Source organism: Apium graveolens, chromosome 9, assembly GCF_009905375.1.
Source record: "Apium graveolens cultivar Ventura chromosome 9, ASM990537v1, whole genome shotgun sequence".
NCBI lineage: Eukaryota > Viridiplantae > Streptophyta > Magnoliopsida > Apiales > Apiaceae > Apium > Apium graveolens.
In genome coordinates, this window is record NC_133655.1 from 143,248,480 (window position 1) to 143,266,445 (window position 17,966).

The 17,966-nt window shown below is 33.5% G+C and overlaps 1 protein-coding gene across 1 annotated transcript; it reads right to left on the minus strand.

The window, feature by feature from the left end:
- Positions 1–5,821: 5,821 nt before the first annotated feature.
- LOC141684762 (putative disease resistance protein At5g66900) lies at positions 5,822–10,806 on the minus strand. Its single transcript, XM_074489876.1, has 5 exons — positions 10,083–10,806; positions 8,912–9,321; positions 8,207–8,568; positions 7,026–7,237; positions 5,822–6,916 (listed from the first exon to the last, which is right to left on the minus strand). The coding sequence occupies exons 1-5, from the start codon at positions 10,705–10,707 to the stop codon at positions 6,054–6,056; spliced, it is 2,472 nt and encodes an 823-aa protein (XP_074345977.1). The 5' UTR covers positions 10,708–10,806; the 3' UTR covers positions 5,822–6,053.
- Positions 10,807–17,966: the final 7,160 nt, after the last annotated feature.

Genomic DNA, 17,966 nt, shown 5'->3' on the forward strand with positions numbered 1-17,966 from the left:
AACGAGAAGTCTGCTGAGGATTTTGACTTGGATTTGATTTGTGCTACTCTCTATAGGCCGGGCACAGTATGGACCTTCAAGACCGGAACTAATGAGTATCGTCACTTTCCAGCGATCGCGATGAACAGGTATGCCCGTGCATGGAATGCGTTTATTTATGCTAATATTTTGCCTTCTTCGCATGCACATGAGGTCACAATTGAGAGAGCACAGTTGTTGTGGAGAATTTTGAATGAGGAGTACTATATGGACCTTGGTGAGTTCATCTACCAGGGAATTCTGAAGTTTTTGAGGGGAGCTAAGCACATGAACATCCCTTATGCATCTACGGTTACCAAGTTTTGTCGAGCGGTAGGAGTTCAGTGGTCGTCTCATGAGCAGTTGCAGTTTCCGGCCGCTCCTATTGACTCCGGGACTCTGAATGCGATGTAGGAGTGGACCGGTGGTGAGCCTGAGGAGCATGGGCTGGGTTATCATCTTCTAGGAGGGCGTCTAGCACGAGGTGCTACCATGGCGAGGCCAAGGCATGATGAGGCTGGTTCTTCTAGAGCTCAGGAGGGTGCTGGGATGGCTGATGCCCAGTATAGGAGGCTTTCACGGAGGATGGATGCTATGTACGAGACGCAGAGCAGGTTTGCTCAGGAGCTCACCCTTGCACTAGGGACCGCTTTTCGAGGCCTTGGAGATGATATCCGGTGGCCAGTTTTTGGTGAGGACTCTGCATATCCGCCTCCTGATACCCCACCCTCTGAGGGTGATGATGATGATGATCTCTCTGAGTAGGTATACCCTGTGTTCCTTTCTACTGCCTTCACTGGGGACAGTGAAGATTTTAAGTTTGGGGGTGGTAGTTAAAGAATATTTTGTGTGTGTGTCATATAGTTGCATATTCATGATAGTTTAGTTCATATAATTGCATAATTTTTGCCATATAATTTTTTATTTATTTATTTATAGCTTTATTTGTTTATCATGTCATGTAGCTTATGCATATGCCATGATCCCTTTTGCGCTGATTTACCAATTGATTTGTGATGTCGATGCGAGTGTAGTGATAGCGTTAAAGTGATGTTGAGTCGTGTAGGTTGATATGGATGCTAGAAACACTTGTATTTTCACTAAGTCTTAGAGAATGCTTAAGGACTAGATGGTTGTTATGGTCTGATTATTTTCGAGGTTAATCTATTTATTATGCTTAGAATTTTATAATAGGTTCTTAGTGATAAAGGCATGAAAAGAAAAAAATGGAGTAAAAAATGGAATTCGTTGCTAATTGTGGCTAGGCGTCAAATGGCTAGTAGCCGGCTCGTATGTTTATGCGAGTAGTCTAGGGTTGAGCAAGATAGAAAGAAACGCACTTGCTCAGAAATTTTGAAAAAAAAAGAAAAAAAATAATAAAGAGTTAATGCATAATTGATCACGAGTGGGCTCTTTGGTATTCGAGTTATTAAGTTCTTAGGGGACTTTGTGCCTAGTGACCTAAGGCTTTTGTAGTCTGGGATCCGCTAACCTAACGCTCGCTACATGGATGCCATTGTATAAGTCTTTTGTGGACCTCGCTCATTGCACGGTCAAATAAGCATTGTTGTTATAAATAAAAAGCATGATTCCGTAATAAGCTCCAGGATTCTTGTAGTGTTATAAGTCACTTTGTGCCTAGAATTTTTATTCTTTGTATAATTATGTGATTGCCTTGATGATAGTTGAGTCATGATAATTGATCTAGTTCCGAAGCATATTTGTTAAGCACTAGCACACACCACGTTTCTGGCTATATGTTAGTTTGCATGATTTGATTGATCTTTAGTCGCCTAATTGCATTTGTTGAGATGTCGTAAGTTGGTTGGTTTGGTCGTAGTAAGGGGGATCATTGCATTTCATATAGATTGAATTCATGCATATTTTTATTTTGTTTTTGAGTCTGTGACGCTTGAGGACAAGCATCGATTTAAGTTTGGGGGTGTGATAAGTGGCATTTTATACCACTTAGAACGTCTTATAATAACTTAAATTGGTGTCTTGAAATCAAGTATTTTGCGTATTTGATGCGTTTTTCTAGTGTTTGTGCATTTCAGGATATTAGTTGCATTTCGGGAGAGAATTCATCTATAATAAGCCTTGGCATGTGTCTAGCATTGTAAGTGGGAAGAGAGGAGCAGATTGCAGCGAAGAAACGGAGCAAACAAATCATTTTTCCAGAAAGGGTCTGAGCGCCCGCTCAGCTATGCTGAGCGGCCGCACAGGGTCGTGAATTCAGAATAATTATTTTAGACTCTTATTTCTGTTTGGCTTCCAAATTCTGAGTAATCTGGGTTTTATGGGACTCCTATATAAATAGATTTCAGAGACGTTTCACAAAGGTTGGATCGTTGTATTAATCAAGGAGCGAAGGCGATAAGGAAGAAGACCGTTTTAGCACACTGCAACGAAGAGGAAGCATATTTTCTTGTGATTCTTTATTTCGTTGTAACGTTGGATGCTAGTTTTCTTTGCTTTGAACCTATTTACTCTTGTGACGTACTCTGGTTTAATATAATTAGTTTAGTTATTATTCTCTTGTATTTATTTATCATGTTTTCATATGAACCCATGATGACGATGAGTACTATCATGGGCTAATCGTGATCATGGGGTCGTAACGGATTTATTATGGAATTCTTTAGTTAGTTGTTTAATACCTTAGTGTGTGATGATTGTATGATATCTAGTATTGGTTGTGCGAATTCGTCTTATGTGCATCGCGAACATATAAGATAGGGTGTTAATCTCTTGTGAAGCGACGGTGGATCTTGAGATTTAGAACTTGCCATGCTAGCATAGGTTCATGTAAGATTTTGCATGATTAGTGGGTAACTCTAACCGTTTTATTCGCCCTGTGTAATCAAAAGGAATAACTTGTTCTTAAATCGTTATGTTGTCAATTTCTGTAGACATATAGGGACTCAACATAATTGATGCTTATTCAACTTCTATCTTAATTGTGGATGTTTGGTAGAATGGTATTAGTACAATGAAAGTTGGCTTTTATCAGTTTCGTGTTATTCGATTAATATCATAACTGTTGCATGCTAAGGGTAATAACAATGACTATTGAAGGAAGTAGTAATGAAGTTGTGATCTCATGAGTTTTTTAATATTGTTAATTTAAGTGTTAATTAAGTGCTTAATTCTAGTAGTTAATTGTAGTTAATAATTAATTAATCAAATCTAAGTGTTATTGTTTTAACATTGAGAAGTAATCATATATTGGTGAGTGAGTTTAATTGAACATAATTAGTCTGAGTCTCTGTGGGAACGAACTAGAAAGTATTCTATATTACTTGCGAACGTGTATACTTGCGTGTATTATTAGCGCGTATTTTCGCCCTAACAGTTATCCAGGGAAACTTTCTCCTTTTCAGGATCAGAATACTCAGCAGGATTTTTTGGAGCATAATGAGCTGGTATGACCATGTCTCCATCTGTAGATTCCTCAACTCTTACCATAGGAATGATGGGTCCATTCTTGAGAATCTGAATATAGAATGGATCGGCCATCCTGATAAAGAGCATCATTTTCTTTTTCCAAAGAGTGTAGTTAGCTTTGTCAAAGGTAGAAATTTTGATGCTACTGATTTTCTGTGTATTCATCCTTCCAAGATCTTGAATCTGTTTACTTTCAGATTTTGCTCTAATACTACTTGTTAGGTAATGAATCACACACAGAGGGGGGGGGTTGAATGTATTTTTCTGATTTTAGGTTTTTCTTGAAAGTTAATGGTTGAAAAAAGTAAATTAAATCTTGTATAGAAAAGTGTTCATGCAGAATTTAAACTTGCATAAAATAAAGAATACAAATCTTCAAAACTCACTTAATTTTTATATTAAAAATTAAGACTATTTTGCTACAAAATTTCTAAGCTCTTTGATGTTAAAGAGCCCAGCTTCTTCTTGAGAGAGATACAAGAGATTTGATCTAAATTGTTACTTCTAACTAGAGGACCAGTGTTGACTTTATAACTCAGCTAACTGCTGGTTTACACAGTGGATAATAAACATGTTATTAGCTTTTCTAAACTGTCACTTGTCATTTCTATTTATAGAAAAGTAGATCTTCCATTTTTAGCTTAGCATATCTTTAGCATCCCGTGTTTACTTTAATCTTCCTCTGTCAGTTAATCTTTGTCATTGATCTTGCACACTTTTCAAGCTGCTTTTTGTAGACTTGTCAATCCAGCTGTTGAATTTTTTGTTTGTTTATCTTGGATATTAAACTGATCTGCAATTCTGTACTTTGAGACTGTACTTCGAGATCTCCGGTTTGAATTAATAGAACATTTGACATCTCGATAAATACATAGGCTTATCGAGATCTCTAACATTCCATATTGAGTTTGACTTGTAGAGGTCTTCAGCTTGTCGAGATCTCTAGTCTTCACATCTTCACTATAACTTATCGATAACTCGGAGTTCTCTAGTGATGGAATGACTTGTCGATATCTCCAATCTTCAGTTCCTTAAAATTGGCTTGTCGATATCTTCTTGAGTTCTCGAGTAGTTTTCCTGACTTCTCTACTCCGGTGGATATTGTTCATCCGTCGAATAGATATATAGCTCATCCGTCGAGTAGATATTGTTCATCCGTCGAATAGATATATAGCTCATCCGTCGAGTAGATATTGTTCATCCGTCGAGTAGATATTGCTTATCCGTCGGTACTCTCTGGAGTTCTCGAATGATTTCTCTATAAAATTAAATCTGTGACTTGTAGAGATCTTGACTTAGAATATTTTTCTCCAAATAGATTTATTAAACTCCAAGCTTCTTCAAAATTCTTCTGAGGCATGATATTCTTGATCTTCTTCCAGATAGAATCCTTAAACTTGATACTGTTTTAGGAAAAAGACTTCAGTCTGCTCCTTTGTATTTTTACAGACTTTAAGTGTTACAAGTATAAAATACAAATTTAGATAACAATACAACTTACTTAGGGTTGACAAATTTTCTTAGTCTTGTTAAAGTACAGGCATGTCTTTTACGACATATCTCGATAAATTAATAAATTATTAATATCTCGATAAATTAATAAATTATTAATATATCGATAAATTAATAAATTATTAATTTATCGATATATTAATATTTCAATTAATTAATATTTTTTCATGGTCCCAAAAGTATTAATTTATTGAGATTTTACTGTAGAATGGTTTAAAATTTAAATGCATGTACGTTGAAGTTGAATTTAAAAATTGGATAAATAACAAAATTATCATATATTTCATCAAAACTTATCAAATGAATCACCAATTTCAAAAATAACTTAACTTAATTACTAAGTTAAATATTTGTACAAGAAAATCATTTATACTACATGTATATTAAAATTTAAACTTTTAATGACCCCTTTGATACAAATTTTCAGATTAAGGACCAAGTTAAATCATTTTTTAAATGAGTGATTAATTTGACATGTTGGACTAAACTGATGAAGACTTGGCTTTTTATACTATTTAAAAATTTTGTGTAACTTTTATTCATCTTAATATAAAATTAGTTAAAATATTATAATATATTACTCCTTCCATCCCCGTTATTTGTTTATATTGGGTTGGGCACTTGAATTAAAGAAAATGATAAATAGTGAAGTAAAGTTAAAATTAAAAAGCGAATAGAGTACAGTGATGAAATCAATGAATATATTAGATGTAAAGTGATGTAAAGTAGAGATAAGCATGATGTTTTTATGTTATAAAATATTTATTATTTTTCACAAAAAATTAGAATATTAAAAGTTGGAAGGACATTAAAAAAAAGGAAAGGATAAGAAATGACTACCATCTTGATGGAATCCAAATGATTGCTCGTTAAGACCGACATAAGCTTACAATTTACATAGCTTTAAACTTTTTTATAACATAAAACACCAATAAACATTATTACAAAAATTAATATAAATAATTAACTCGAAAATGTTTAAACACCACGCTTAGCCACGGGCACATAGTTCGGAAACAACAAACATAAAACAAAAGTTGGTAGCAAACATTTTGATTTCGAACAACAGAAGCATTTCAATTTTGCTGAATTGATGAGATGACCCTCATAAGGTTTTTAAATGGATCTTCTTTTACCTCTTCCACTTTGAGATTTTTCAAATGACTTCCATAAGATTTCCATAAATGAGTAGCTTCTTCGTCACATATCACCTTCTTTAAACGTGTTAGATCTTTGACTGACGAGGGCAACGAATTCAGGTCTGATAATCCCAGGCAACCTCTCATATGGATCGTTTCCAAAGCACGTAACTCGCCCATCCTTTCGGGCAAGTTACTTATATTTAGACAATCAGATATGTCGAGAACTCTCAGTTTATGAAGGTCTCCAACTGACTCTGGTAACTCAAATAGCTTGGTACACGAATTGAGCATTAAGACTTCAAGGTTTCTGAGCATACCAATCTCCTCAGGAAGTGCAGATAGCTCATTACAGGTAGTGATGCTTATCTTTTTAAGACTGACAATAGCACACAGTCCGACTGGCAAGTTCAACAAGTCATCACAGCAGTCAATCTCGATCTCCACAAGATTAGGGAACACACAGGATAGGTCAATATTACCATTCTCGAATGCCTTCCCAATCTCACACATAGTAAAAGATATCTTCTGCAAGTGCACCAGCTCAAGTAAATATGTGTCGAGGGAAGATAATGAAACTCGTTCCAGTCTCATTCGCCTTAAAGTGGGTAAACTTCCAAGAAGTTGAAAGTTGGATAGCTTAGAGAAGGAAGTCCCTTTATTTGTGACAACCAGAATCTTCAGTTGATTCATTCTCTCAATCAAACCTGGTATGGTGTAGACACCTGAAGAGCAGTTTAGTATTACAACCTCGGCTGCAGGAAGTGTCAAGGGACGCCAGCTTGCAGAGAAATTTTTATCTGGACATTTAAGTTTTGACATTGTCAGTCGACAAATATTACATTATAATACAAAGCACTAGTAGTGTAATCAATCTTAACTGTTAAATAAATATTAAACCAAACACACCAGTTGAAATTGACAAGAGGTGAGCTTGAATAGGTTGGTTTAATTCTTCACTCCACCACTTTGGAAAGACATTCCCTATCATCTCTATAAATAACCTTTTTCTATGTTCTATCGGTTCTGTGTTACTTTGGTGGATAGTCAGATCTCTTAGCAGATCATGCTGCATTACAGACCTTTCATTACAGAATCCATCAACCTCACTTCCTGTTTGCCTGCAATCAACATTGTGGCTTACACTTTTTAGCAAATATATATATATATAAATATATATATATATAAATACATATATATCATGTTTACACCAATGGTTTCCATTAGTTTCATAGCTAATAGATATGGAGTGTAATTTGTTATATATTTTTCCAGACAAGTGAAACAACCAACTAACAGATCTCTTTTTTCTTGTTTTTAACACATGGTATTCTATGTTTCGCTTCAGCTACCTATTTGCTTTAGTCAAGTGAGTTCATTAATGCAGAGTGCTTATTAACAGAGAAAATCTTAATGAAATATATCATAATGGTCCCTCAAGGCTTGGCAGTGTTTATATTTGTCCTAATTAACCTATCACAACTGCTTCTTTTGCTACAGATTAGCAATTTATTTACAACTTTTCCCAAAAATAGTAGGCTAATAGAAGATTAAGATTCAAGGTAGCTCCAACTAAAATGAAACGTACCAAGATAAGTGAAATCTATATTACTGCAACATCATACCTTTGTTAAATCAATGCGAAAATTCTAGTGATTGGGTTCTACTTGTCCATCATCTCAACTCCGAGATTTGATGTACACTATACACTTAAGTTCTATCATTACATGTCCCTTATGTCAAACTTCAAGATCCTCGTCATCATTTAATCATTTAAAATTTATGGAGCTCATGCGGGCTTTAGGCAAAAATAATTGACCAAATGCTAGTGGACGCCCTCAGAAACTTTATAACCCCATATAAGATATGTGAGAGAACTTCAAAAAATATTTATGCCAAAAGTTGGGAATTTTATTTAGCAAAGAGGAAAAAGAAGAAAGAGGTGGGAACCTTATTAATTTGAGGGAATGTTTTGAAGCACTATTTGGGAGATGCAATTGACAAAAATAAATAGTTACTGTACTACTTTTCAGATACAGTCACATTAATTTATATAAAAATAGGTCAGTCTTGCAGAAGTTAAGAAGTACCTTGTGCAGAATAGATTGACAAGATTTCTGAATGCCAGTTCAAGAAGATTGGAGTAGGTATCCATATCATCCATATTGTATAATTCTGCCCAAATATCCATAAGAGTGGTGGCTGGAATCCTCTGATCCTCAGGAAATGATCCAAGGTCCAGGCAACAGTCCTTTAATGAACTCTCCTTCATTTCTTCGAGGGCATCTAAACTGGGTTGGAGACAGTAAAGCAATTCTTTGCTGGTATCTATAATAGATTTACCATCACACAAGTTCTTTTGTTCAAGTCTCCATTTCACCTCATCTTGCCCATAAAGTGATCGCCCAACCACTTTGAGGGCTAAAGGAAATCCTTTACAACCTTTCACAGTCTACAAGTAAGGAGCAGATAAATTAATTACAATGAAAGTCAGATGCACGAGTTGAAATGTACTACGTGGTGCCATATTCAGCCATGTTGAATAAGTACAACTTTTTGTTAATGTATCGATATCCTGCACTAATATTAATCACTATTATCACTTGAACATAAAAATATTATATAAATGTAGAAGCATAAGATTTAAAATATTAAAACTTAAAGAGAACCTCGATAGTTATCAAAATAAAAAGGCAACCTTGTTGTGAAAAAAAAATGTTTAGTTGACATGATTTTGTTGACTAGATAAGCTTCAACAACAGTTAATTTTTTCTACATCAAGCAATCGTTTCTACCTTTTCCACGAGATCATTAGGAATTGCAGAGTTCCCGTCACTTGGAAAGGCACACAGGCAGAAAAGAGTCATGGCATCTTGATCATTCAAAATCTTCAGTTTGTACACAGGTTTGAATCTAGGAAAGGAGTATCTTGATGTAACTAGTATCTTAACTTTCGACAAGGTTAAGCTTAATAAGTTGTCAACAAAAGATACCAACTGGGGCCACACATCATCCAACACTAACAAAATAGGAGCTGGACCTAAACGCTTCAGCATGCACTCCAGGTGGTAGATTGCATCATCATCCTTTAGGATGTCAAGCAGTTGACTGTTAGGCAATTGTTTTTGTAAGATTTTCTTAACAATGTCAATGCTGTCGGCTGATTTTGAGATAGTTACAAAGAGTATGTTTTCCCCATATATTCCTGCCAAAAAGGTAATACATCAAACACGATTATATTTTATAATGACATTAGACTAAATAACATCATCTTATATGTGTTTCACATATTTATGCACATGCTCCTTTGAATTTGGAAGGAATGGAACGAGATAGCAAACCGAATGAAAAAATTGTGATCAAAATTAGAGGGTCAGATAAAAAATTAAGAGGGAATGGTTGAAAAAGATGAAAGAGTGCAAATGTTCTCTACTGGATATATTGATAAGAAAATGTATCAAAAGGATATATTTAAATTTGTGGATTTGAGCTTTGATTCAAATGATATAAATGAAAAGATTTATGAATGAAAATCATAAATATCTACAACAAAAATAGTAACAATTCATTTCATTCTTTTACAATGATACAATTGCCCTTCTAAGTTCTAACTATACAAAGTGTCCCTACACTACAGGTAATTTTGTATATAACTTTTCATATCATTCCTACCACATATCCTTCTCTCCAACTAAACACTACAGGTGATCATAACCTATTAGTACTTCCAACTATAATAACTAAGGCTTTTCATTATATCCGTATATCCCAAATAATTTTACCTTTCTCACGTCTTTTAGGGTGCATAAAATCGCAAATTAATTTTGAATTTTATTTTTTCTAAATAGAAAGGTACTAGTGTAATCGGTGCAAGGGACAAGTAAATTAGGAGGGAAGGACAATAATAATACTACACAAAACATTAAAATATTTAATCAGGGCAAGATGTGGAGGAAAAAGACTTACTTTGGATTTCAGGATCATTACAAAGCATTTTAGCCAAAGTGGTCTTTCCACATCCTCCGGGAGCAGAAATCACCTTAATCCTCACCTCTTCCTTCAACAACATCTCTTTCAATTCATTCAGCGGCTGAGCCAACCCGACCACCTTATTTGGAGCACCCGGGACACCACCCAAACCCGAAAAATCACCAATACTTAAACTCTTTTGTATGAAATCCAATTTCTTATTATTTTGAATAACATCAATCCTAGTCTCCAAAGTAGCCGTAAACGCCAACCCCTGCACTTGTATATTAAAAAACTTCAATATAGACTTGTCTAAGTCAGTCAACTTTTTGGAATAAGCATTAATTTTGATCAGATTCCAGTAAGGAATTGTACTACACTTGTTAACAAGATCTACACCACTTTGTAATAGGTTGATAAATTGCTGAGTCTCTTCCTGTGGTCGATTTAATACTTGGTGAAGCTGTTGGGTGTGATGAAATATGGGTTCAACTGATTCAAGTGTTTTGTTAAGAGTTTTGAGATTGGATTTGAACATTATGGTTTGTTTTCCAACGGCTATAGCTACTTTGAGTAGTTCACTTATGACACTTCCCAGAGCTGGATCAACTAGGAAAGCCATTTTGATACACACACAGTGTCTGTTAATGTTAATGTTAATGCTAATGTGCGTGTATATATTGGTGAGGAGGTGAAGTGCTGCAGGTAAAGTTAATTGATCACACTCAAATGCTGCTCTTTGTACATGAATTATGGCAAAGGAAATGTCCATGAAACTTCTTTGTAAATTCTTCAAAGTAGAGAAGTAGCTTTTGGTTCGTTAGCTTTCCCGGATGTTAACGAAAAATTAAAGTAGAAATTAATTTGTGATTTGGTGTCACGTAGGCCGGCTAATAAACAGAATCCGTATGAACAAAACTCGGGATCGACTCATTTAAAGTGAACTCGTCTCGGCTTATTTTCTTAAACGAGTCGACTTTAAACATGAAAATGAGCTCGGATAATTAAACGAGTCAAGCCGAGTTTTTTGAATGTTAGCCTCAGACTTGGCTCGTTTAGTCCGGATTCGGCTCGGATTCGGCTCGAACTCGGTCACCCGACTCGGCTCGGATAAAGTTTATATATATTACAAATAATAAATTATTACTAATCATTTAAATATTTGTATTAGTATATTTCTTCATCATGAATTAATAATTTAATTATTTAGAATTTTATTTATTTTTCAAAATTTAACAATTAGTTTTTTTAAGGAAACTATGAAATATGTTTATCATGATATATTCATCTCCTATTCTTTACATTTTCATAAACACCATTAAATAACTTGTAATTTACATAAATCAAATTGAAATAAAACATCAAAACATAATAAAATTCTAAAGTTACAAATGTCTCAATAATTTAAAATAAAATTTGATATATTCCCAAAACTCGTCTTAAAAATTAAATTGATATAGATTAAGAACTAAATGTATAGTGTGAATGTGTGTATATAATTATAAGATAAGACTAGTATTTGATCTTGATACAACTTCTAAAATTATAAATTATACTTTAAGGTTGGTCGATTGAAAAATATATGCGAATTATTAGTGGACAAATTCGACTCGGCTCGAGTTCGGTCAGCTCGGTTGTTCATGAACAAACTCGTGTTCGGCTCACTTATAAAAGAGTCGGGCTTGAACATTATTTTCTGCTCGGTTATTAAACTCGACTCAGCTCAGCTCATTTTTAAAAAAAATGGAAGTTAAACTCGGCTCGTTCGTACAGAACTCAACTCGGCTTCGTTCGTTTGCAGTGTAGTATCATGTTTGACTCATTTAGGCTTTTTGTTCTGTCTTAACCGGAAATTACTGGCTCGTCGACCATAAAAACGGGCCAAATGACCGTAGATTTGTTTGAGTGCCTGTTTGGTTTAACAAAATTTTCACTTATTTGGCCTCAAAGTTCATTATACAATCCAGGATAGTGTTTGGCAAAAAAATAAAACTTGCTTGTGCAGCCCATTTTCAGCCATAAGCAGAATGTTGGATTTCTTAACGTTCATCATTTTATTTTCTCATATCTATTATTCTATTAACGTATATCAGCTTTACAACTCGTACGTCTTTATTAATATTTTTATATTATTTAAAATTATAATAAATTTCTTTTTAGATAATTACCTTATTAGTATATTTATATGTAATAATATAAATATTTGTTGTTGCTGAGATTCGAACCTGAATTTTGGATAGTGTATATAAATATTTGATATTGGCGGGGTTCAAACCCGGAAGTTTTAGTAGGGTATAAATAATAATATATATTTGTTGTTGGCGAGGTTCGAACTTGGGAACTTGAATGGTGTATATTTTTTTAGTATTCGAATCTAACGGTCCAGATCACTTGATTAAAAAAATCTGGAGGTTATAAATGAGAATAATCAAATCAACCAAAAGAAAGCATACCAAATTATACCTTATTCCAGTAATTATGGTATAGTATAAAATGCAATTACTTTTCTTATATAACTTAATACATTACTCCCTCCGTCCCGGTGGGTTGTTTACATTGGGGGACGTGGGATCAGCACGCATTTTAAGACTCGCGTAAAATATGGTTCCCTAAATAATTTTAAATATATTTTTTTTAAATAAAGATATAATGTTTAAAATTTTATACAGAAAAAAAAATTCTAAAAAAATATTATAAAACTATATTTGATAGTAGCCTTAAAGTGCGTATAAACCATGAGACAAAGATATGTAAAGAATCCAGTGGAGGGAGGAAGTATGTTACTCCCTCTGTCCCTCCCATTTGTTTACACTTTCCTTTTTTGGATGTCCCTTCCAATTGTTTACATTTCAAAATTTTCCAAAAATAGTAAAGTTTTTATAATTTTTAAATTAACTACATTCACTACTTTCCTCCACTATACCCACTTTATACATATAATATTAATCGGTCCCACTACTTTACTCATTTTTTCAACTTTTTTCCACTACTTTATCATTTTTCTTAAATTTCGCGCCCCACCCAAATGTAAACATTTGGGAGGGACGGAGGGAGTATATCTAAGGGTGCCGGTACATATGACCGTGGAATCGCAGATGTATCAATCATTAGTTTATATTAGAGCACCCGCGATACTAACAACCTCAAAAGTTGTTTACAACATCCATATTATTCAAAAAATTAATATTTTATATTATCATTCTTCCAACACATTTCTAACAACATTTACCTTAAATCTACTATGATGCTTAACAACTTAGATAAAGCAGTTAGCATTCTATTTAATACAATATATATTACTCTTATAAAAAGGAATAGGTGATAATGGGCCAGATTTTAATTAAAATAACATTTAAAATTTTAAAACAACCGGTCGAACAACTTTTGACAACAACTTTGCAAAGAATATGGTGCTCCAATGCCAAGCTGCTGTGCCCAGTCATCAAGCAACTATGCAAAAAAATCTTGTATAATATTATAGTTGTAAGGAATCGAACCCGGAATTAAGTTATGACCAAAATTTAGTATTTTGGTATTATTATTTTTATTATTATTATTATTATTATTATTATTATTATTATTATAATTATTATGTTCATTGATAATGTGTTTTCTTCATTTGAAGAGTATGGATTACATACATGTAGTATTTGCACTTTACATATTATTAGTAGGGCTGAGTTCTATGGAGTCCACCTTTTTATCGGAGTCCTCGGAGTCCATCTACGTTCTGCAAATAAAATATATTGTAAAACGTGTTATTTTGCAAAACATGTTACACAAATAGCATAACTTCAACAAAATCATGCAAATCTCATATATTTACGGTACAATATGTATGTTCTGCAATATGTTTTGCAACATGAACATTTATGTTCTGCAAACTAAACATGTTTTGTAGAATATATATTTTTGCAATGTTCTGCTTGTAAAATGTATGCAATCTACAAGATTTTTGATAGAATAGTGATGTTTGTCGAAAAATAATATGTTTTGCAATATTTTAAGCTATATTTTACTTGCAGAACATATATGGACTCCGAGGACTCCAATTAAAGGTGGACTCCATAGAACTTTACTCATTATTTAGTAATTTGTATTTCGATTTTCTACTTTTAAATATTTTTCTTTTATATTCACGTAATTAAATAATTATATTTAAGTTTTAATAAAAATTATAACTTATAAATTACTCCCTCCGTCCCAACCAATTCTTTACTTTTGGTTTGGGCACGGAGATCAAAAAATATGTATAAAGTAGTGAAAAAGAGAAAGAAAAGTGGGTGAAGTGGTGGGGCCCATTGATTTTTAATGTATAAAAAAGAGATAGTTGCGACATTTTACAATTTAATAGAATCCTCAAAATCATATTTATTGATTTTTTAAAAAAGATCCTCTATTTTAAATACTAAAATCAAAACTTTAGGATAAATTTTTTACGGTTCATTAAAATTGTCCAAATTATATTTTATTTATTTTCTTAAAACCCATCTATAATAAATATTAAAATCAAAACCTTTTATTAAAAATTTTGTACAATGTGGGTTTTAAAAACGAGGGTGAAGCGACTGAGATCAAGTACCGGGAAGTTGGTTGGAAGTTCTGTAATTATTAATGCTCCTTCTTTTAGATGATTAATCGGAGAGAAAGTGTCCTCCAAAGATCGATGAGGAATACTTTAGACTTTAATGGTAGCCTTTAGGTTCCCAAGAAGGGTCACTAACCGCGTTTTTAAATCATAATTGTTAAATGCAATAAATTTCACCCTCACTTCCATTTTGTGCAAATGAATGCATTTAGTGTGCACGGTAGATAAATCAGTGCACAAAGTAAATGACAGTGTGATTATCGAAACGTCTCTCCATTTGTTTAGATATTTGTCTAGATAAAATGAATAAATAATATATTTTTAAAATAAATAAACTGGTTATTTATTCTTGCATCTGCTTCCATATATATAAACCAAGTCATTATTGGTGTTATGTACAGTAAAACCCGGTAAATAATATTATTAAATAAAATTTATTTTTTAGTGATGATTGATATAAGAATTCAAATTATAAAAATTAATTAAAAATATTTATTTTATATCTTGAATAAATCATTTTAAAAAAATACATCATAATTTTTTTAAATAAATTATGTAACATAATATGAATGCATAAATTTGAAACAAATTAACAAGAAATGATTGTGCGAATCAGTAAAAAAATCATTTATATAGTAAAAAAAATATTTGTGTAAACTAGTTTTAATGTGCGATGCACAATTATTTTTTAATATTATATAATTTTTTCAATCTAATTTTTTTTCTAAATAAACTAATTTGAATGTGTTGATATGTAATTTTATACTTTTTAGCGTGGAAATTATATAAAATAATTGTGATGGATCGATAATCATTTTATTTTCTATGTAAATTAATAATAAAAATGAACATAAATTAAAAGTTTATTATGAGTATATGTAAAATTTTCAATTAATATGTTTAATTGTATATTTAAAACTTCAAAATGGCAATTTAAATATTTACTTAAGTCAATATATTAGACTATATAAATAATAACCACTAAACCAAAATTTCAAATTTTTTCAAAAATAAATGAATACATGTGTAGTGATGTTTTATTCAAAGTTAAATTTTTGACTTTGTTTTGAAAAAAATATATTGTTGCTCACTTGCACAACCTGAGATGATGAGAGAGAGTGTTGAATGTCACAATACCTTCATTTAAAGCTACAGGGGTTATATAGGTAATTTTCGATTACCGCATAAAGTAAAATATTACTGCATTTAGCACCACCCTTTTTAAAATGGTCGGTGGTTGACTTTCTTTTGCCATTTGATCATAGGTCGTTAATACGAGAAAAAATTACATAAATAGCTGATTTTACATAAAATAATACCAAAATAACAAGTTTGACAAATTTGGCTAATTTTGGCGAATACGTAACTGAATAACCTGTTTTATAAACACTTGGTACCTTCAAAAAGCATTCATAAAGAAAGGAATACTCCTACCTCTTATGAGTAACCAATATTATAATTTTTAAAATAAAAACCAAATAAATATTACACAGCTTCCGAATGCGTATTTCGATTACCCGACCAAGTTTTGTTATTCGGCAACAATACCCGATCCCGACATACGTATTTTTTATTAATTTAATAATTATTATATTAATATTTTATATTTTTCATATTTCCTTATAAAATATTTTATATTTTATAAGTAATATAATAGTCCTGTAAGTTTTAAAAATATTCAATTGTAAGTTTTAAAAATATTCAATTATAAGATAATGTTTTGTTATTAATAAATATTATTGTTTCAATAATTCCCATTAAGTTTTTGAAATATTTAATTTTGTAAAAGACAAATAAAAAGGTACACTATGTTACATTTTTTTTTTAATTTTTAGGGTTGTACCATTGATAGGGATAAATAAATTATGATAGTATAATTAAATACAACATTAATTGTACAAGGTGTGGACTGCTAGGCCCAATAAGAAGATGTATGACATTCAGACCAGAAAGGTTAACATACTGATCAGGCCTGATGGACCAGATCAGGCCTGATGGAATAAAGAAGGTCCAAAAGCCCTGATTATTAATTAATTTCGTAATTAATTAATAAGGGAAAAATCAGCTGTTGAGAAGAGTCTCGATAAGGATATAAATCCTTATAGATTAGCCTCAAGGGGACCTAAAAGGATAAGTAATCAGTTTCCTACTATCTAGGACTCCAAAGTCCATTCTAATTATGAGACTTGCCCACCAAGTCTCCTATATCAAGTCCAATTCAAGGACTCCCAACATCTATATAAGGGGCCTCACCCCACAGATCAGAACTACGTTTTTTGGCTTGATTCTCTAATTCACAGAGATACGTAGGCATCTCGTAAAGGCAGAATTAAGCTACGAAACACGAGAGCAGCCATTAAAGGCCTTGAGCTCCCGAATCTTAGTAATAAATACAGCGAATAATAACCTTAATATTTTATCCATAATATTTGGCGTCGTCTGTGGGAAAGCACAACAACTACCATGGCGAGAACACGGAGAACAATTAGAGCTCTAGAGGAAGGAACACCATCAGAGATAACCTAGGTGATTTTGTCAACCGTGGAGGTTCCTCCCCATTCAACTTATGCATCTACTCAGGGGGAAGCCCAGATAGGGGCAACTCAACCTCAGCCACAAGGGACAACTCCCCCGACTATTCAAGGTACGAATCCTCAAGTTCAACAAGTACATATACCTGTGAATTCTCGACCCGTCGGGAATATTCAACTATTGTTACTACTAACCCCCCTTATGGGATGCCCCTTCACCCTGAGGTTGGAGAAAGCGGATATGCTGGGCGAAGCGAAGCACGAGGGCAGTCGCCCCCCTATATACGAGGTTTGGGTCCTATCCCTGAGGATCGGGAATTTTCTGGTCCTTACACTGAGAGAGACTCCGAATCTTCGGATGATGAGGTGGCCCCGAGAAGGAGGCGTCCTGGAAAAGAGCCAATGGCCGATGGAAGGCAACGCCCCCAAAGCACCCCAGGGGCGAATCCCCAAGAAGTGCAGGAAAGGATCAGGGCTCATGAGGCTGAAATCCAAAGGCTGAGGCGTGATTTGGAGGCTCACCAGGCCACCAGACCCCAGATACCTCCTAGGGGGAGAAATCCTCCTCCTGTCATAGACCTGGATGGTCCGGAACGAAGAAGGGCTGCTGTCCCAAGAACTGATCCAAGCAATCTCCTTCCCCTTGGAGATCCTGATGATCCAACTCCACCCTATTTAGAAGAGATAATGAATGCCCATATCTCAAGGAAATTCAAGATGCCCACTATCAAAGCCTATGATGGCACGGGAGACCCCGCTAAT

Coding starts and splice junctions, on each gene's coding strand:
- LOC141684762 (XM_074489876.1), bottom strand. CDS start 10,707: ATGGCTTTCCTAGTTGATCCAGCTCTGGGAAGTGTCATAAGTGAACTA. Junction 7,238..8,206: donor GTCAATCTATTCTGCACAAG/GTACTTCTTAAC, acceptor TGTTGATTGCAG/GCAAACAGGAAGTGAGGTTG. Junction 6,917..7,025: donor CCTCTTGTCAATTTCAACTG/GTGTGTTTGGTT, acceptor TTAAATGTCCAG/ATAAAAATTTCTCTGCAAGC.